Raw genomic sequence first — 22,761 nt, 5'->3', positions numbered from 1 at the left:
TCACTTCTTCATTTCATCACTTCATCACTTCATCACTTCTTCACTTCATCACTTCATCACTTCATCACTTCTTCATTTCATCACTTCATCACTTCATCACTTCATCACTTCTTCACTTCATCACTTCATCACTTCATCACTTCATCACTTCTTCACTTCATCACTTCATCACTTCATCACTTCTTCATTTCATCACTTCATCACTTCATCACTTCTTCACTTCATCACTTCATCACTTCATCACTTCTTCACTTCATCACTTCATCACTTCATCACCTCTTCACTTCATCACTTCATCACTTCATCACTTCATCACTTCATCACTTCATCACTTCTTCACTTCATCACTTCATCACTTCATCACTTCTTCACTTCATCACTTCATCACTTCATCACTTCTTCACTTCATCACTTCATCACTTCATCACTTCTTCATTTCATCACTTCATCACTTCATCACTTCTTCACTTCATCACTTCATCACTTCATCACTTCTTCACTTCATCACTTCATCACTTCATCACTTCTTCACTTCATCACTTCATCACTTCATCACTTCATCACTTCATCACTTCATCACTTCTTCACTTCATCACTTCATCATTTCATCACTTCTTCACTTCATCACTTCATCACTTCATCACTTCTTCACTTCATCACTTCATCACTTCTTCACTTCATCACTTCATCACTTCATCACTTCTTCACTTCATCACTTCATCACTTCTTCACTTCTTCACTTCATCACTTCATCACTTCTTCACTTCATCACTTCATCACTTCATCACTTCTTCACTTCATCACTTCATCACTTCTTCACTTCTTCACTTCATCACTTCATCACTTCATCACTTGATCATCTGTTTTGATTGACTCACGTCTGAACCAATCAGATCTCTTAGTGATCCACTCAGTGGGCGGAGCTTATGGCAAAGAAAGTGTCCCATTGGTTGATGTTGTAACTCGTGGTCCAATCAGCAGGAGCTTCACTGACATGTTCCTGTGAGTGTGTAGATCAATAAAGACAATCCAAAATCAATGACGTCATGAAGAGACCGTTGATGGATCAGCACCACGGTCAGCTCCACGGTCAGCACCACGGTCAGCGTCCTCAGCCTCGAACCTGAAGCTTCACCTGCAGCAGAGAAACTTGTGACTCGACACACAGTAACTACATGTGTTCGATCAGGAAGACGTACGACTGTCAGAGTTGCTTCAATGTCACGATCACATCATTAGATCCACACAGTGAGCAACAGTTACTTTAGCATCATTCCATCATATGTTTCTCCTCGACTCTCCTCCGTGAGCGTCTGTGAGTCACGAGTCTTGACAACAAGATAACAAGTGACTCAACTTGATCTTCTCAGTCAATGAATCGACACGTGTGAGGAACAGAACAGTGTGTGTGTGTGTGTGTGTGTGTGTGTGTGTGTGTGTGTGTGTGTGTGTGTGTGTGTGTCGTCTTCCTGTCAAATGTTCCACAACAACTTTATACTTGTATTCATTGTTTTTTTTTAATCTACTTATTTGACTCGTCTTTACTAATTTGATGTTTTTTCCGTTTCATCGACCTGTGAGTTGATTTTAGGAAAATGATATTTTCACGTGTTGGTCTGAGCATCAGTAACATCTTATAAACACCACCAACACATGAGAACAAATACACACTCTCAGGATTGACTCACACCTTCAAGGTGTTCTGGAGGTCGTGTAACAAAGATGCAAATAAGTCTTAATGCAGGACATTTGTCTTTGGCGTTCATTAAACGCAGCAATAAATAGTGCAGATATATTTCAATGCACCAGGGAGAGATAATTCAGCCCATCCATTTTATTACACACACATTTTTAAATGAAACAATAGCTTTTAATGTTCACTCACCGGCCGGCGAGAGGTAAAGCACTTAATGGCGTCGCCGTTTCAACGACCTGGTGCTTCCTTTCATCGTCCCTCATGTTTTAATCTGCAGCGTCGGCTTAAAATAATCATGAGTTTCAAATGGAAATGAACGAGAAAGTGTCTTTGTGTCTCGATGATGGTTCCAATGAGATGTTTGTTTGTTCCACGGAAGGAAACTCTGATGGTTATGAAGCTCAAATACATTCACTCTCTCGTCAGTCAAGAACACAAACATCTACACTTGTTACTCTGAACAAACCACGGCGTGAGGCTCCGACAGAAATCAACAAGATTATAGTAAAATAAAATAAAATAAAATAAAATAAAATAAAATAAAATAAAATAAAATAAAATAAAATAAAATAAAATAAAACAAAATAAAATAAAATAAAATAAAATAAAATAAAATAAAATAAAATAAAACAAAACAAAACAAAATAAAATAAAATAAAATAAAATAAAATAAAATAAAATAAAATAAAATAAAACAAAACAAAACAAAATAAAATAAAATAAAATAAAATAAAATAAAATAAAATAAAACAAAACAAAACAAAACAAAATAAACAAAACAAAATAAAATAAAATAAAATAAAATAAAATAAAACAAAACAAAATAAAATAAAATAAAATAAAATAAAATAAAATAAAATAAAATAAAATAAAATAAAACAAAACAAAACAAAACAAAATAAAATAAAATAAAACAAAACAAAACAAAACAAAATAAAATAAAATAAAACAAAACAAAACAAAACAAAACAAAACAAAACAAAACAAAATAAAATAAAATAAAATAAAATAAAATAAAGTAAAATTAAATTAAATTAAATTAAATTAAATAAAACAAAATAAAATAAAATAAAATAAAATAAAATAAAATAAAATAAAACAAAATAAAATAAAATAAAATAAAATAAAATAAAATAAAATAAAATAAAACAAAACAAAACAAAATAAAATAAAATAAAATAAAATAAAATAAAATAAAATAAAATAAAATAAAATAAAATAAAAAATAACAAGATTAGTGGAACTTGATCAAACTTGGATCGTTGAAGCTGTGAGTGAAGATTCCACGTCTTTTTTTTGATTAGAATAAACAACAGCAACAGACCAACAAACTATGAAACTGATCAGGTACTAAAGAATGACTAAAACAAATTTTTCTTTTTCTTTTTCTTGAAAGAAATATATTTAACATCATAAAAGTTTTCCCTGTTTTCTTCGTAGCAAACAAACTTCTTCCTTCATGTGAGAGTGAAGCACCGAGTGTGTTATTTTGATCGTCCCGTGTGTGCGTTCATACATACGCTGCCACAACTAAACAAGGAAACTAAAGTATAAACATCAAAACACTCTCTATAAGTGTCTGTTAACGTGTCCTTAATGTTATTTTCACAATCTTCCCACTGGAACCGTAAGTGTTGTTCATGCAAGAACAGAGAAATCATGTGACTGAAATATTTATGAGTCACTGTCGCCTGAAAGGAAAATTATAATTATAACACTTTTGTTGTCTTTTATATATTTCATTGTTTCTCTGGCCTGAAGCGGTGAAGCTCCTGTGACCAAAATATGGGAAGAGAAGACGATTCCAACAACAGTTGGCAAACGAAAGAGCTTCTCACAAGACAGCGTCTGTTTTACAAAGAAATGTTTTGTCACGTAAACAATTTGAGGATTGTGTTGTTTTGTTTACACACTTGCTGATACATTGAATGATTACTTTGGAAAATAAAGTCAAATATGAGGATGAATACGTTATAGAATAGTTTCAAAGACGGAGACAACAGTTCCAGTAAGAACGCATCAATGCTTGACTGAACCCAGTATATCAACACAAAGTGTGTGACGACAACTCACACATCCAACAACACAAAGAAACAGAAACAAGAACACCTTCGACCACGTCCTGATCGTCTGAAATTTAAATCTTTTATGTCTTGTTTGACTTTAGCAACTACATTTATTTGATTAAAAAACTGAGAAATATCTTCAGAAAACTGATTAAAAAATGATAATGGGTTAAAAAAAATTGTAAAGTTATTTAATGTTTCCTACATTTTTTCAAAACATATTTTTCTACATCTTTCTGCTCAACACTTGTGTATTTAAATATGTTACTTCAACATTGAAGAATCAAACATTCACTGGACTCTGTGTTTACGTTGAGAAACATTCTTGCTGCAGAAAAGATATTGAACGACAAACACGCTCGTTGCTTTTGGCCGTCGGGCAGGAAGTGTATTGTTGTTGGTGACCTCCACCTCCTCATGCGGTCGAGTTTCCAACTGACACTCGTCACTTCTCATGATGAAGGATGAGGCTCGAGGCTGTGGCAAGAGGCGAGTCAAAGAGAAGCAGTTTGTGAAGGAGGTCACTTGTTTTTCATCAGACTCGTTCATTTCTTGCTTCCTGCTCTCCTCCATGTTTGCTGCTGCGACTGAGACTTTTCAAACCGCTGTAGAAACCAAGACAAAGACCTGGTTTATAAACACCATCGAGCGTTTGAGCTCCCGGACATTGAGGCAGAACCAAAGAATCGTGTGTTTAATCTCAGCAACCGAGAGATTTAATTACACTTCATGCATTAAAACAGAAGATTTAGTCCAACATTTCCTGGCCTGAACCTGCTAATGTATGTTGTTAATGAACTCATCCATATTCCCATTTAAACCTGATATCATCGCAGATTTAATTGCTGTGAAATTGCTCGGTAAAATAATTAGAGCATAATGAGAGCCGCGACCGTGAAACACACATATATCATGACGTTCTTACGTTTTTATGATCATGTTTTCTTCACTGAACACCTTCATACGAACCATCATCAGCTAATGATATTCTTATTAAATCAAAGTTTCACACTCGTGTGACATCATTTCCTCCTTTAGTTGAGTCACAGTTAGTCTGAGTCAGAGTCAGAGTCGGAGTCATGAGTCGGAGTCGGAGTCGGAGTCAGAGTCAGAGTCATGAGTCGGAGTCAGAGTCAGAGTCAGAGTCAGAGTCGGAGTCATGAGTCATTAGTCGGAGTCGGAGTCGGAGTCATGAGTCGGAGTCAGAGTCAGAGTCAGAGTCAGAGTCAGAGTCAGAGTCGGAGTCATGAGTCGGAGTCGGAGTCGGAGTCGGAGTCGGAGTCGGAGTCATAGTTGGAGTCATGAGTCGGAGTCATGAGTCATGAGTCGGAGTCGGAGTCATGAGTCGGAGTCAGAGTCAGAGTCAGAGTCAGAGTCAGAGTCATGAGTCGGAGTCAGAGTCAGAGTCAGAGTCAGAGTCGGAGTCATGAGTCATGAGTCGGAGTCGGAGTCATGAGTCGGAGTCAGAGTCAGAGTCAGAGTCAGAGTCAGAGTCATGAGTCAGAGTCAGAGTCAGAGTCAGAGTCAGAGTCGGAGTCATGAGTCGGAGTCGGAGTCGGAGTCGGAGTCGGAGTCGAAGTCGGAGTCAGAGTCGGAGTCGGAGTCGGAGTCGGAGTCGGAGTCGGAGTCGGAGTCGGAGTCATGAGTCGGAGTCATAGTCGGAGTCATGAGTCGGAGTCGGAGTCGGAGTCGGAGTCGGAGTCGGAGTCGAAGTCGGAGTCGGAGTCGGAGTCGGAGTCGGAGTCGGAGTCGGAGTCGGAGTCGGAGTCGGAGTCGGAGTCGGAGTCGGAGTCGGAGTCGGAGTCGGAGTCGGAGTCGGAGTCATAAGTCGGAGTCATGAGTCATGAGTCGGAGTCAGAGTCGGAGTCGGAGTCATAGTTGGAGTCATGAGTCGGAGTCATAGTCGGAGTCATGAGTCGGAGTCGGAGTCGGAGTCGGAGTCGGAGTCGGAGTCGGAGTCGGAGTCGGAGTCGGAGTCGGAGTCATAGTCGGAGTCATGAGTCGGAGTCGGAGTCGGAGTCGGAGTAGGAGTCATGAGTCGGAGTCAGAGTCGGAGTCGGAGTCATAGTTGGAGTCATGAGTCGGAGTCATAGTCGGAGTCGGAGTAGGAGTCATGAGTCGGAGTCAGAGTCGGAGTCGGAGTCATAGTTGGAGTCATGAGTCGGAGTCATAGTCGGAGTCATGAGTCGGAGTCGGAGTCGGAGTCGGAGTCGGAGTCGGAGTCGGAGTCGGAGTCGGAGTCGGAGTCGGAGTCGGAGTCGGAGTCGGAGTCGGAGTCGGAGTCGGAGTCGGAGTCGGAGTCGGAGTCGGAGTCGGAGTCGGAGTCGGAGTCGGAGTCGGAGTCGGAGTCGGAGTCGGAGTCGGAGTCGGAGTCGGAGTCGGAGTCGGAGTCGGAGTCATAGTCGGAGTCGGAGTCATAGTCGGAGTAGGAGTCATGAGTCGGAGTCAGAGTCGGAGTCGGAGTCATAGTCGGAGTCGGAGTCATAGTCGGAGTAGGAGTCATGAGTCGGAGTCAGAGTCGGAGTCGGAGTCATAGTTGGAGTCATGAGTCGGAGTCATGAGTCATGAGTCGGAGTCGGAGTCATAGTCGGAGTCATAGTCGGAGTCGGAGTCATAGTCGGAGTAGGAGTCATGAGTCGGAGTCAGAGTCGGAGTCGGAGTCATAGTTGGAGTCATGAGTCGGAGTCATGAGTCATGAGTCGGAGTCGGAGTCGGAGTCGGAGTCGGAGTCGGAGTCGGAGTCGGAGTCGGAGTCGGAGTCGGAGTCGGAGTCATGAGTCGGAGTCATGAGTCGGAGTCATGAGTCATGAGTCGGAGTCGGAGTCGGAGTCATGAGTCATGAGTCGGAGTCGGAGTCGGAGTCGGAGTCGGAGTCGGAGTCGGAGTCGGAGTCGGAGTCGGAGTCGGAGTCATGAGTCGGAGTCATGAGTCGGAGTCATGAGTCATGAGTCGGAGTCAGAGTCGGAGTCGGAGTCGGAGTCGGAGTCGGAGTCATGAGTCGGAGTCATGAGTCGGAGTCATGAGTCGGAGTCATGAGTCGGAGTCATGAGTCGGAGTCATGAGTCGGAGTCATGAGTCGGAGTCATGAGTCCGACTTATGACTCGGAGTCATGAGTCGGAGTCGGAGTCGGAGTCGGAGTCGGAGTCGGAGTCGGAGTCGGAGTCGGAGTCGGAGTCGGAGTCGGAGTCGGAGTCGGAGTCATGAGTCGGAGTCGGAGTCGGAGTCGGAGTCGGAGTCGGAGTCGGAGTCGGAGTCGGAGTCGGAGTCGGAGTCGGAGTCGGAGTCGGAGTCGGAGTCGGAGTCGGAGTCGGAGTCGGAGTCGGAGTCGGAGTCGGAGTCGGAGTCGGAGTCATGAGTCGGAGTCATAAGTCGGAGTCATGAGTCATGAGTCGGAGTCAGAGTCGGAGTCGGAGTCATAGTTGGAGTCATGAGTCGGAGTCGGAGTCGGAGTCGGAGTCGGAGTCGGAGTCGGAGTCGGAGTCGGAGTCGGAGTCGGAGTCGGAGTCGGAGTCGGAGTCGGAGTAGGAGTCGGAGTCGGAGTCAGAGTCGGAGTCGGAGTCGGAGTCGGAGTCGGAGTCGGAGTCGGAGTCGGAGTCATAAGTCGGAGTCATGAGTCATGAGTCGGAGTCAGAGTCGGAGTCGGAGTCATAGTTGGAGTCATGAGTCGGAGTCATAGTCGGAGTCATAGTCGGAGTCATGAGTCGGAGTCGGAGTCGGAGTCGGAGTCGGAGTCGGAGTCGGAGTCGGAGTCGGAGTCGGAGTCGGAGTCGGAGTCATAGTCGGAGTCATGAGTCGGAGTCGGAGTCGGAGTCGGAGTCGGAGTCGGAGTCGGAGTCGGAGTCGGAGTCGGAGTCGGAGTCGGAGTCGGAGTCGGAGTCGGAGTCGGAGTCATGAGTCGGAGTCATGAGTCGGAGTCGGAGTCAGAGTCGGAGTCGGAGTCGGAGTCGGAGTCATAAGTCGGAGTCATGAGTCATGAGTCGGAGTCGGAGTCGGAGTCGGAGTCGGAGTCGGAGTCATGAGTCGGAGTCATGAGTCGGAGTCGGAGTCAGAGTCGGAGTCGGAGTCGGAGTCGGAGTCATAAGTCGGAGTCATGAGTCATGAGTCGGAGTCGGAGTCGGAGTCGGAGTCATAGTTGGAGTCATGAGTCGGAGTCATAGTCGGAGTCATGAGTCGGAGTCGGAGTCGGAGTCGGAGTCGGAGTCGGAGTCGGAGTCGGAGTCGGAGTCGGAGTCGGAGTCGGAGTCGGAGTCGGAGTCGGAGTCGGAGTCGGAGTCGGAGTCGGAGTCGGAGTCGGAGTCATGAGTCGGAGTCGGAGTCGGAGTCGGAGTCAGAGTCGGAGTCGGAGTCGGAGTCGGAGTCGGAGTCGGAGTCGGAGTCATAAGTCCGAGTCATGAGTCATGAGTCGGAGTCAGAGTCGGAGTCATGAGTCGGAGTCGGAGTCGGAGTCGGAGTCGGAGTCGGAGTCGGAGTCATAAGTCGGAGTCATGAGTCATGAGTCGGAGTCAGAGTCGGAGTCATAAGTCGGAGTCATGAGTCATGAGTCGGAGTCATAGTCGGAGTCGGAGTCGGAGTCGGAGTCGGAGTCGGAGTCGGAGTCATAGTCGGAGTCATGAGTCGGAGTCGGAGTCGGAGTCGGAGTCGGAGTCGGAGTCGGAGTCGGAGTCGGAGTCGGAGTCGGAGTCGGAGTCGGAGTCGGAGTCGGAGTCGGAGTCGGAGTCATGAGTCGGAGTCATGAGTCGGAGTCATAAGTCGGAGTCATGAGTCATGAGTCGGAGTCATAGTCGGAGTCGGAGTCGGAGTCGGAGTCGGAGTCGGAGTCGGAGTCGGAGTCATAGTCGGAGTCATGAGTCGGAGTCGGAGTCGGAGTCGGAGTCGGAGTCGGAGTCGGAGTCGGAGTCGGAGTCGGAGTCGGAGTCGGAGTCGGAGTCGGAGTCGGAGTCGGAGTCATGAGTCGGAGTCATGAGTCGGAGTCAGAGTCGGAGTCGGAGTCGGAGTCGGAGTCATAGTCGGAGTCATGAGTCGGAGTCGGAGTCGGAGTCGGAGTCGGAGTCGGAGTCGGAGTCATGAGTCGGAGTCGGAGTCGGAGTCATAAGTCGGAGTCATGAGTCATGAGTCGGAGTCAGAGTCGGAGTCGGAGTCGGAGTTACAGTTACAGTTACAGTTACAGTTACAGTTACAGTTACAATCACAGTTACAGTTACAGTTACAGTTACAGTTACAGTTACAATCACAGTTACAGTTACAATCACAGTTAAAGTTACAGTTACAATCACAGTTACAGTTACAATCACAGTTACAGTTACAGTTACAGTTACAGTTACAGTTACAGTTACAATCACAGTTACAGTTACAGTTACAATCACAGTTACAGTTACAATCACAGTTAAAGTTACAGTTACAATCACAGTTACAGTTACAATCACAGTTACAGTTACAGTTACAGTTACAGTTACAGTTACAGTTACAATCACAGTTACAGTTACAGTTACAGTTACAGTTACAATCACAGTTACAGTTACAGTTACAGTTACAGTTACAATCACAGTTACAGTTACAATCACAGTTACAGTTACAATCACAGTTAAAGTTACAGTTACAATCACAGTTACAGTTACAGTTACAATCACAGTTACAGTTACAATCACAGTTACAGTTACAGTTACAATCACAGTTACAGTTACAATCACAGTTACAGTTACAGTTACAGTCACAGTTACAGTTACAATCACAGTTACAGTTACAATCACAGTTACAGTTACAGTTACAGTTACAATCACAGTTACAGTTACAGTTACAGTTACAGTTACAGTTACAGTTACAGTTAGCAGCCAATGAAAAGAAACATGTTTCAGTTTTTGCCCAGAAACTTAAATAATGAAAGAAATATTTCTAAAACGTTCTTCTTTCTTTGGAAATACTTTCTTTGTCGTTCACTGTGATTATTTCTGAGTCTGTTGTGTGACGAGTGCATGCTGGGATTTGAAAGGTCATTCCAGAGGCTGTTATGATGCTTAACACTGTGGGTTTAAATCCTTTTGGCAAAATCAATCTGGGAATGTGTTCATGAAGTCATTGTTTTCTAAGAAGAAACTTTCATTCTTGATGTACATTGAAAACATATTATTCTGTGTGTGTTTGTGTTTGATCACTTTGGCTACAATGTTATAAATGAAGGTTACTGTGAGTTCATGGACGCGAACACAAGATCCTGATTCTGTTTGACAAATCAGCTCCAGATCCAATAATCAAGTGCAACACATGACCTCCCAGGATGGTGAGGAAGCCAACGTTGCTGCCAAAATAACACTTTCAACGCATGTTGCTCGTCTTCGATGACGAGCAACTAAACACAAACAACACATGACAGGGTCGAGTCAGAAATTTGGCAGCAACGTTGACTCTCAGACTCACTTGACTCTTGTCTAACATGTTTGATTGTGTTAATATAACAACAACTTTGTTGACTCTACACACTCACAGGAACATGTTAGTGAAGCTCCAGCTGATTGGACCACGAGTTACAATATCAACCAATGGGACACTTTCTTTGTCATAAGCCCCGCCCATTCAGTGAGAGATTTGATTGGATCATACGTGTGTCAATCAAAACAGCTGATTAGTGTTTTTAATTATTTTGTTAAGTCACCGACACACTTTTCTTTTATCACTAATTTCCTGTCGAACCGTCACATCAATGTCACACTTGTTCTAACTCCATGTTTCCTCTGGTGGATTGAAATTGGTTTTATTTTTCATGCGGTGAAAAAACAAGACGACTCGAGTCCCTGTTATGAACAATCTTTTGAATTGAAAGGAAGTTAATCGTCCAATAAGATCAGAGTTAAGTATTTGAATGGAAGCTCGTGAGATTCTTCAGACATGAATTAAGAAACTATGGCGACTCTGACTTCCTCGTCTTGAACCGACAACAACAACATCCCATCATTCTCTAACCTTGTCAGAAGACTATTGAGATGGACTCGTCTGGTGACTTCCAAAGGCCTTCACTACACGAGGAAAAGACTCTCCTGGGATCTCATTTTCCAGCCCAGGCTCTGCACCTGGATGGAGTTATTTCCTCGGCGAGCCGGAGCCAAGCATCACGCCGGACACTGCAGCAAACACCAGTTCTTAAAATGATGGAAAACCCACAGACAAACCAAAGTGGCTTCAGGGTGTTTTTGTCACATCGTTTTTATTTATGGCCACGAGACACAACCTTCAGAACCTTCTGTGAGGCCGACGGCAGCTCGACGTATACACTCTCCCCCGAGAGAAGGATTTATAAACCTGTGTCGACTTTTACTTTAAATGAGCCTTCATGCTTTTCACGAGAAACTTTCCACACATGTTAACTGCGAGAGATAATGATGGAAATACAGAGAGACGTGATAAAAATGGCTCATTAGCTGATGTTGACTGTGTCAGATGAGTTGCTCCAGTAATTGACGGAAGTTCTGTTTCCAAACCTTCCTTGTTCCACCCGAGCCTCGGCTTCTGTCTGAGCAGCTTCAGCCGCTCGTCCCGACATACGACCATCGTCTGGAGGTCATCCTGGACGCGTGGATCATGCTTGGAGGAGTCATCACATCAACATCCTGGTGCCCTCAGGCCAGCGGAGCAGATTCTTCACGTCAGACTCCTGCACCTTCAACTCATAAGTAGCTGTTTGACTTTCACAAGTCTCACATCATCCGAGCAAACACACTTGCAGGCAAGGTTGCTGTATCCTTGCTCCTTAATTATATGCCACTTACAAGTGTCCACCAGTGCATGCAGATGGGATACTTAAAAAACCCCATAGCAGCTCGAATTTACCTGCGTGGACTTTTCATCATTTCCCAAAGGACGGCCGGAGAAACTTGGAAATGATTTCAACACTTTTGTGTTTCTTTCCTCCATCTGGTCAATAATCATCGACTCGCTGAGCAACAAGTCAAACACTCTCTGCAACCACAGAAGTGCAATCCTGGAAGTCTCCATCTCCAAGGGACTCATGTATAAACAAAGCGTGATTACAGCTGGAGGAGGAGTGAAGCCATTATTACATCATAATAGACTCTCGTAACCTCTCGTTCGTCCAGATTTCAGAGCAACTTTATAAAGTAATACGTTTAAAAACATGGTCATGATGAGAAGTTACTGCGTCTTGAAGAACATTTAATACATGACACCAGAGTTGATACTAGTTGATGTTTAATGACACCAGAGTTGATACTAGTTGATGTTTAATGACACCAGAGTTGATACTAGTTGATGTTTAATGACACCAGAGTCGATACTAGTTGATGTTTAATGACACCAGAGTTGATACTAGTTGATGTTTAATGACACCAGAGTTGATACTAGTTGATGTTTAATGACACCAGAGTTGACACTAGTTGATGTTTAATGACACCAGAGTTGATACTAGTTGATGTTTAATGACACTAGAGTTGATACTAGTTGATGTTTAATGACACCAGAGTTGATACTAGTTGATGTTTAATGACACCAGAGTTGATACTAGTTGATATTTAATGACACCAGAATTGATACTAGTTGATGTTTAATGACACCAGAGTTGATACTAGTTAATGTTTAACGACACCAGAGTTGATACTAGTTGATGTTTAATGACACCAGAGTTGATACTAGTTGATGTTTAATGACACCAGAGTTGATACTAGTTGATGTTTAATGACACCAGAGTTGATACTAGTTGATGTTTAATGACACCAGAGTTGATACTAGTTGATGTTTAATGACACCAGAGTCGATACTAGTTGATTTTTAATGACACCAGAGTTGATACTAGTTGATGTTTAGTGACACCAGAGTTGATACTAGTTGATGTTTAATGACACCAGAGTTGACACTAGTTGATGTTTAATGACACCAGAGTTGATACTAGTTGATGTTTAATGACACTAGAGTTGATACTAGTTGATGTTTAATGACACCAGAGTTGATACTAGTTGATGTTTAATGACACCAGAGTTGATACTAGATGATGTTTAATGACACCAGAGTTGATACTAGTTGATGTTTAATGACACCAGAGTTGATACTAGTTGATGTTTAATGACACCAGAGTTGATACTAGTTGATGTTTAATGACACCAGAGTTGATACTAGTTGATGTTTAATGACACCAGAGTTGATACTAGTTGATGTTTAATGACACCAGAGTCGATACTAGTTGATTTTTAATGACACCAGAGTTGATACTAGTTGATGTTTAGTGACACCAGAGTTGATACTAGTTGATGTTTAATGACACCAGAGTTGACACTAGTTGATGTTTAATGACACCAGAGTTGATACTAGTTGATGTTTAATGACACTAGAGTTGATACTAGTTGATGTTTAATGACACCAGAGTTGATACTAGTTGATGTTTAATGACACCAGAGTTGATACTAGTTGATGTTTAATGACACCAGAGTTGATACTAGTTGATGTTTAATGACACCAGAGTTGATACTAGTTGATGTTTAATGACACCAGAGTTGATACTAGTTGATGTTTAATGACACCAGAGTTGATACTAGTTGATGTTTAATGACACCAGAGTTGATACTAGTTGATGTTTAATGACACCAGAGTTGATACTAGTTGATGTTTAATGACACCAGAGTTTATACTAGTTGATGTTTAATGACACCAGAGTCGATACTAGTTGATGTTTAATGACACCAGAGTTGATACTAGTTGATGTTTAATGACAACAGAGTTGATACTAGTTGATGTTTAATGACACCAGAGTTGATACTAGTTGATGTTTAATGACACCAGAGTTGATACTAGTTGATGTTTAATGACACCAGAGTTGATACTAGTTGATGTTTAATGACACCAGAGTTGATACTAGTTGATGTTTAATGACACCAGAGTTGATACTAGTTGATGTTTAATGACACCAGAGTTGATACTAGTTGATGTTTAATGACACCAGAGTTGATACTAGTTGATGTTTAATGACACCAGAGTTGATACTAGTTGATGTTTAATGACACCAGAGTTGATACTAGTTGATGTTTAATGACACCAGAGTTGATACTAGTTGATGTTTAATGACACCAGAGTTGATACTAGTTGATGTTTAATGACACCAGAGTTGATACTAGTTGATGTTTAATGACACCAGAGTTGATACTAGTTGATGTTTAATGACACCAGAGTTGATACTAGTTGATGTTTAATGACACCAGAGTTGATACTAGTTGATGTTTAATGACACCAGAGTTGATACTAGTTGATGTTTAATGACACCAGAGTTGATACTAGATGATGTTTAATGACACCAGAGTTGATACTAGTTGATGTTTAATGACACCAGAGTTGATACTAGTTGATGTTTAATGACACCAGAGTTGATACTAGTTGATGTTTAATGACACCAGAGTTGATACTAGTTGATGTTTAATGACACCAGAGTTGATACTAGTTGATGTGTAATGACACCAGAGTTGATACTAGTTGATGTTTAATGACACCAGAGTTGATACTAGTTAATGTTTAATGACACCAGAGTTGATACTAGTTGATGTGTAATGACACCAGAGTTGATACAGAGTTGATGTTTAATGACACCAGAGTTGATACTAGTTGATGTTTAATGACACCAGAGTTGATACTAGTTGATGTTTAATGACACCAGAGTTGATACTAGTTGATGTTTAATGACACCAGAGTTGATACTAGTTGATGTTTGATGACACCAGAGTTGATACTAGTTGATGTTTAATGACACCAGAGTCGATACTAGTTGATGTTTAATGACACCAGAGTCGATACTAGTTGATGTTTGATGACACCAGAGTCGATACTAGTTGATGTTTAATGACACCAGAGTCGATACTAGTTGATGTTTGATGACACCAGAGTTGATACTAGTTGATGTTTAATGACACCAGAGTTGATACTAGTTGATGTTTAATGACACCAGAGTTGATACTAGTTGATGTTTAATGACACCAGAGTCGATACTAGTTGATGTTTAATGACACCAGAGTTGATACTAGTTGATGTTTAATGACACCAGAGTCGATACTAGTTGATGTTTAATGACACCAGAGTCGATACTAGTTGATGTTTAATGACACCAGAGTTGATACTAGTTGATGTTTAATGACACCAGAGTTGATACTTGTTGATGTTTAATGACACCAGAGTTGATACTAGTTGATGTTCAATGACACCAGAGTTGATACTAGTTGATGTTTAATGACACCAGAGTTGATACTAGTTGATGTTTAATGACACTAGAGTTGATACTAGTTGATGTTTAATGACACCAGAGTTGATACTAGTTGATGTTTAATGACACCAGAGTTGATACTTGTTGATGTTTAATGACACCAGAGTTGATACTAGTTGATGTTTAATGACACCAGAGTCGATACTAGTTGATGTTTGATGACACCAGAGTCGATACTAGTTGATGTTTAATGACACCAGAGTCGATACTAGTTGATGTTTGATGACACCAGAGTTGATACTAGTTGATGTTTAATGACACCAGAGTTGATACTAGTTGATGTTTAATGACACCAGAGTTGATACTAGTTGATGTTTAATGACACCAGAGTCGATACTAGTTGATGTTTAATGACACCAGAGTTGATACTAGTTGATGTTTAATGACACCAGAGTCGATACTAGTTGATGTTTAATGACACCAGAGTCGATACTAGTTGATGTTTGATGACACCAGAGTCGATACTAGTTGATGTTTAATGACACCAGAGTCGATACTAGTTGATGTTTGATGACACCAGAGTTGATACTAGTTGATGTTTAATGACACCAGAGTTGATACTAGTTGATGTTTAATGACACCAGAGTTGATACTAGTTGATGTTTAATGACACCAGAGTCGATACTAGTTGATGTTTAATGACACCAGAGTTGATACTAGTTGATGTTTAATGACACCAGAGTCGATACTAGTTGATGTTTAATGACACCAGAGTTGATACTAGTTGATGTTTAATGACACCAGAGTTGATACTTGTTGATGTTTAATGACACCAGAGTTGATACTAGTTGATGTTTAATGACACCAGAGTTGATACTAGTTGATGTTTAATGACACCAGAGTTGATACTAGTTGATGTTTAATGACACTAGAGTTGATACTAGTTGTTGTTTAATGACACCAGAGTTGATACTAGTTGATGTTTAATGACACCAGAGTTGATACTTGTTGATGTTTAATGACACCAGAGTTGATACTAGTTGATGTTTAATGACACCAGAGTTGATACTAGTTGATGTTTAATGACACCAGAGTTGATACTAGTTGATGTTTAATGACACTAGAGTTGATACTAGTTGATGTTTAATGACACCAGAGTTGATACTAGTTGATGTTTAATGACACTAGAGTTGATACTAGTTGATGTTTAATGACACCAGAGTCGATACTAGTTGATGTTTAATGACACCAGAGTTGATACTAGTTGATGTTTAATGACACCAGAGTCGATACTAGTTGATGTTTAATGACACCAGAGTTGATACTAGTTGATGTTTAATGACACCAGAGTTGATACTAGTTGATGTTTAATGACACTAGAGTTGATACTAGTTGATGTTTAATGACACCAGAGTTGATACTAGTTGATGTTTAATGACACCAGAGTTGATACTAGTTGATGTTTAATGACACCAGAGTTGATACTTGTTGATGTTTAATGACACCAGAGTTGATACTAGTTGATGTTTAATGACACCAGAGTTGATACTAGTTGATGTTTAATGACACTAGAGTTGATACTAGTTGATGTTTAATGACACCAGAGTTGATACTAGTTGATGTTTAATGACACCAGAGTTGATACTAGTTGATGTTTAATGACACTAGAGTTGATACTAGTTGATGTTTAATGACACCAGAGTTGATACTAGTTGATGTTTAATGACACCAGAGTTGATACTAGTTGATGTTTAATGACACCAGAGTTGATACTAGTTGATGTTTAATGACACCAGAGTTGATACTAGTTGATGTTTAATGACACCAGAGTCGATACTAGTTGATGTTTAATGACACCAGAGTTGATACTAGTTGATGTTTAATGACACCAAAGTTGATACTAGTTGATGTTTAATGACACCAGAGTTTATACTAGTTGATGTTTAATGACACCAGAGTCGATACTAGTTGATGTTTAATGACACCAGAGTTGATACTAGTTGATGTTTAATGACAACAGAGTTGATACTAGTTGATGTTTAATGACACCAGAGTTGATACTAGTTGATGTTTAATGACACCAGAGTTGATACTAGTTGATGTTTAATGACACCAAAGTTGATACTAGTTGATGTTTAATGACACCAGAGTTGATACTAGTTGATGTTTCCATTAAAAGAAAATGACACAAACACACATTTTGAATCAAACAAAACAACATAAATGTGATGAAGAAGCTGTTATTTAGTTTTCCTCTTGATGTCACTCTCTGCTCTATAAACATATAATAATGTTTTGAAAACAATTGTATTGACACCTAACAGCGCCACCTACTGGAGCTACAATGAAGCTTCATGCAGCTTCTTCACTTCACTACACGAGTGTTGTAAAAACTTCAGTCAGATCAAGTTTTCTTTTCTCGACACCAAATATCAAACATGGTGGTTTGTTTGTGAGACTGAAAAGAAACGAAAAAAGAATCTTCTCAGGAAAACCTTTTTTTCTGGCTTTCATTGTTTCGTGTTTCATTTGTGTTGATAAATTGTTCAACGTAGTCCTGAGGTCCAGTCACTACGTCCAGTGAGTTCCTGGTCCTGACATCAGAAGTCTTGATGATCTTCTCTCTTCACAAACAACCTGTGTGTTGCATCTGAGTCACAGCTGCATTCTTGTAGAAACAACAGTCGACATGAAGGTCTTCCACGTCGCCTCAGTGAAGGTAGTTTCCTGCAGCTGCTCGTGTGAACGACTCCTGTGTGACGAGAACAATAGAGGACACTCCGAGTGAGTCGTCGTCTCTCATTAAAACCAACAAGGCCCAGATGTAGAGACAGATGCAGAGACGTCAACACCTGCTCGAGGAGGGGAACTTGTTCGGCTCCATTGTCAGACTTCATCCACGTGACTCGCTGGAGTTGAAGCCCGAGCGAAGGAGTCGTGAGGAAACCTTCATGAGTCCTGCTGGAGGACCTGCTTCAACCTGTTCCCTCAGACGACACGCTTAGAATATGACAAGCAAAATGATTCTATATTTATCCAACTATCCTCCGTGGAGATGACGTTCAGTGGAGCTGCTCCTCCACACTGAGGAGTCAGTCGAGGTGAACGTCTGAGTGTCTCCTGGACGCCTCGCTGGTGGTTCCACTGGGAGGAGACCCTGGGGCAGACCTAGGACGAGCTGGCCCGGGAACACCTCGGGGTCCCTGGGGAAAAGCTGGACCATGTAGCTGAAGCTGCTGCCCCCTCGACACGACCCCGATAAGAGGAAGAAGACGAACAATAAGTTAAAATAAATCATAATAACTTTTAAATAACATCTTCGAACATAAACACACATCAGAGCTGAAAGTGTGAGATTGAAGCATCGACTTCATATTCATAGTTTCACGAAGCAACGAGTGGTAAGTGAATTAATAATCTGGTTTAAGTCTTAATTGCAGCTTCAATGGTTCAATTGAAAAGAAATGTCAAATGGAATCAGGTCAGTGCCGTAAGTCACACGTTAATTTTAATAAACTCTTTAAAAATGGAGTGAAACGGGAAATAAAAGTGTGGAACGTTCATCATTCATTGAAGCTCAATTAAAGGTGTTTTCAGTCTCTGGACGTTTTTGCAAGAATCTTCTTAAATTCCACCACTTTCGTGTTGAAGACTTTTCAGCTTCACTAAAATCCTCTTCAACTCCCACAATGTACTGCAGCAGTCAAAGCTTGGCTTTAAGGGTCTGTGACACAACATCGTGATACAAATATCTATGACTACCTTCAACAGATCCTTTAAAAACATGTTTTGAATCATCGTTATATTCAGTCATTGATACATCTTTGTTTTTCTTGTTACTCACAGCAATGAATCCTAGTGAAGGTTCAAACAGGAACACTTCTCACAACAAACACTCAGATGTTCCACCTTCACTTTCTCTCCATTCATTCTCTCCATCATACTTCCTGCTTTTCAAACAGCTGACCGAGTTATATCCTCCTCCTCCAATCACATCCTCTCCTTTGTAGACCAATCATGACTAGTGTCACCTGCTGTCAGTTCTTCCTCATAACACATCCTCCTCCTCCTCCTCCTCCTCCTCCTCCTCCTCATCACTCCTCTCTTCCTCCTCCTCCTCCTCATCCTCCTCCTCCTCCTCATCACTCCTCTCTTCCTCCTCCTCCTCCTCATCCTCCTCCTCCTCCTCCTCATCACTCCTCTCTTCCTCCTCCTCCTCCTCCTCCTCCTCCTCCTCCTCCTCCTCCTCATCACTCCTCTCTTCCTCCTCCTCCTCCCTCCTCCCCCTCCTCCTCCTCCTCCTCCTCTTCCTCCTCCTCCTCCTCCTCCTCCTCCTCCTCCTCATCACTCCTCCTCTTCCTCCTCCTCCTCCTCATCACTCCTCTCTTCCTCCTCCTCCTCCTACTCCTCCTCATCACTCCTCTCTTCCTCCTCCTCCTCCTCCTCCTCCTCCTCCTCCACCTCCACCTCCTCCTCCTCTTCCTCCTCCTCCTCCTCCTCATCACTCCTCTCTTCCTCCTCCTCCTCCTCCTCATCACTCCTCTCTTCCTCCTCCTCCTCCTCCTCCTCCTCATCACTCCTCTCCTCCTCCTCCTCCTCCTCCTCATCACTCCTCTCTTCCTCCTCCTCCTCCTCCTCCTCCTCATCACTCCTCTCTTCCTCCTCCTCCCCTCCTCCTCCTCCTCCTCCACCTCCACCTCCTCCTCCTCTTCCTCCTCCTCCTCCTCCTCATCACTCCTCTCTTCCTCCTCCTCCTCCTCCTCCTCCTCATCACTCCTCTCTTCCTCCTCCTCCTCCTCCTCCTCCTCCTCCTCATCACTCCTCTCCTCCTCCTCCTCCTCCTCCTCAACACTCCTCTCTTCCTCCTCCTCCTCGTTACGTCGTCAAGTCACTCGAGAACTAGATCCAAGATTTCTCCTCCGTCTCGACTCCTCACATTATTCTCTGAATCTTCTCCCTCTTGTCATCTCTCCATCGCTCGTCTCCTCCACTTCTCCTCCTCCTTGCTCTTCTTCCATCCCTGCAGAAGACTATTCAAAAAGTCTGGTTATAATCAAGTTTTCTGCCTCAAGGGCATTCTTTTCCTCGTGACTGTTGCTGGTGTGATCAGCTGGATCTGTTTGTCTCGAGCTTCTACTAGTGCTGGTTAAACCATGAGTAACTTGAGTTTAACTCAGTTATCAACTGAAATGATCATCAAGAAGCAGAAAAACTGAGCCTCCGTCAATATCTGATCCTCTTATCATTCATCCAACTCTGATGATGGGTCTGAAGGTTCATAGAAACACATTTCTTTTCTAAATCCAAGTCTCTGTGATATTGTTCCTGATTTATTGAAACCTTTCAAGATCCGAAGAGAAGCTTCGACCTGAGAGTCTTGAGACAGCAGTGAAGAATACGAACAACGATCAGAAGATTTCAAACGTATATCAAATAAATCAATGAAAAAAGTTATAATAAGTTTCTGTCAGTTTTGACGATTGAATCTTTGTTGTTTCTCTGAACAAGTTGAATGTTTTATAACGAACTGACTCTACAACACAAGTGTGTGTAGATTCATGACGACAACTACACACAGATGTAGTGAAACCTCATGTAAATGTAATAGTTTCCTTCGGACGAGAACACAAGGATGCTGCTCCAACTTCAGGTGATGTTACCAGGAGGCAATTTTAAAGTTAAATCGACCAGAATTTAGATGTTCTTAAAAACAAACCTTTTTTAAGGCATATAACTTTACTGCACGGAACATTCATGTTTAAACACAAAGACAGTCATAGGAACTAAATGTGATCGTTGACGTGAAAGCAGTAAATATTCTCCAAGAATCTCTTTGTTGTTCGATTGTTTTCATTTAGAAAGACTTCATTTGTTTAATCAGGAGAACATTGAACAGGCTTCGCAGTGATGTGTTTTCTTTGTGAGCAATTATGTTTGTCTGCACAAACACGACGACTGGAGAACAGGTGTCGACCAAATCAACCCAGACCTCCATCTGCCGTTCTGGGTCACGGACGGCGCGACTGCATTACGTTCCCCCCCCACTGGAAGAGGGAGGCAGGAGCTCATTAAAGGAAAGTGGGAACAGAATCCTCCTCCGTCCGTCCAGACTTCACCTCCGAGCACCTGCACGTGACATCGCCGTCCGTTTAAAACTCTTATTGTGGTTTTCTTCACGTTGCATCACTTGTCTACACAACCGCAGGCTGCGTCTGGAGTCTCTCGACAGCTCCGCCTTCTCCAGTCAAAACACGCAAGAAAACCTGTGAATACCTGGAATTAAATCTGATCTGTTGAAGTCATTAGGAGGAGATGTCAGCGGAGCTCGTACTGGTACAATGGTGGTAACCATGGCAACCGTGTGGTCCGAGTGGACGTATGGAAGAAGCTTTAATAATAGACTAAACAAGAGAGGAGCAGGAATCCTGGAGGTCTGTGGCTCTCACTGATTAAACATGTCTGGAGGTTGAGGAGGAGCTGAGATGAAAAGATATGAAGGAAATTAAAATAATGAGAGAATTCAGTTGAAAATGTCACAATGTTGAGCACGTGTTCGTCAGCACTGAGTGAAGATGTATTTCTTGGTCTTGAACATCTCGTGGAGTCTGTGACTGAAGCTTCCTGGAGACATGAAGGTAGAAATACGTCTTCATTTCGTTTGTAGTTTGTCACGAACAAACATCTGTAACTTCAAACATGAGTCGATGTTACAAAATGAATGAAATCTTACATTTGTGTGAAAAAGTATTTAGAGGAAGAAAGACCTTCAGGTGAAATATTGATTAATCTCTGATTATGAAGTTAAGAACTAAACAAACACAACTGTGATCATATGAGAGCATTAAAGAAGAGAACAACCTCTGATCCATCCATCCATCCATCCATCCATCCATCCATCCATCCATCCATCCATCCATCCATCCATCCATCCATCCATCCATCCATCCATCCATCCATCCATCCATCATCCATTCATCCATCCATCCATCCATCCATCCATCCATCCATCCATCCATCATCCATTCATCCATCCATCCATCCATCCATCCATCCATCCATCCATCCATCCATCCATCATCCATTCATCCATCATCCATCCATCCATCCATCTATCCATCCATCCATCTATCCATCTATCCATCCATCCATCCATCCATCCATCCATCTATCCATCTATCCATCCATCCATCCATCCATCATCCATTCATCCATCCATCTATCCATCCATCCATCCATCCATCCATCCATCCATCCATCCATCCATCCATCCATCCATCATCCATCCATCCATCCATCCATCCATCCATCCATCCATCCATCCATCCATCCATCCATCATCCATCCATCCATCCATCCATCCATCCATCCATCCATCCATCCATCCATCCATCCATCCTTCAATCCATCCATCCTTGTGCTGAACTCAAACATCAACGTTGGAACGAAGACATCTGTGAAGAACTCATGTAGGACGAGCAGATGTTCTCGTCCGACTGAGGCGCAGGTCGAGCTGGAAGTTGAATGAAAACTAGAGATTTGTTGATCAAACATCTGATGACTTTAGTCCAGTTTTGACGTGTTTCTGCCGGAGATGACGAGAAGATCATGAACCAGCTCTGAAGCTAAAGTGACTACATGAAGAACAAAGATCTTACTTCAATGAAACATGTTTCCAGCTTCTTAACTCATGATGGATCTGTGGCACCTGTCAATCAGGTGCATCGATGCTACATGACTAGCTTAGCATTGAGTGAAGTCGAGTGAACTATCTTGGACGACATGTTTATTGTTGTTTGATCCCATTTTAATCCTTAGT

The 22,761-nt window shown here is 42.2% G+C and overlaps 1 protein-coding gene across 1 annotated transcript in view; it reads left to right on the top strand.

The window, feature by feature from the left end:
* The first annotated feature begins 21,295 nt into the window (after nt 1-21,295).
* Nucleotides 21,296-22,761, top strand: part of tnmd (tenomodulin) — a 120,219-nt gene continuing 118,753 nt past the window's right edge. The window contains exon 1 of the mRNA XM_087798686.1: nt 21,296-21,376. Within this exon, the coding sequence (XP_087654812.1) occupies nt 21,296-21,376 (81 nt within the window). The remainder of the gene's footprint in view (nt 21,377-22,761) is intronic.

The sequence above is a fragment of the Callionymus lyra genome, chromosome 9 (assembly GCF_982586985.1).
Source record: "Callionymus lyra chromosome 9, fCalLyr1.hap1.1, whole genome shotgun sequence".
In the NCBI taxonomy this organism is placed as follows: domain Eukaryota; kingdom Metazoa; phylum Chordata; class Actinopteri; order Syngnathiformes; family Callionymidae; genus Callionymus; species Callionymus lyra.
Note: the sequence above shows the minus strand (reverse complement) of the source record. Positions and strands in the feature narration are given on the sequence as shown.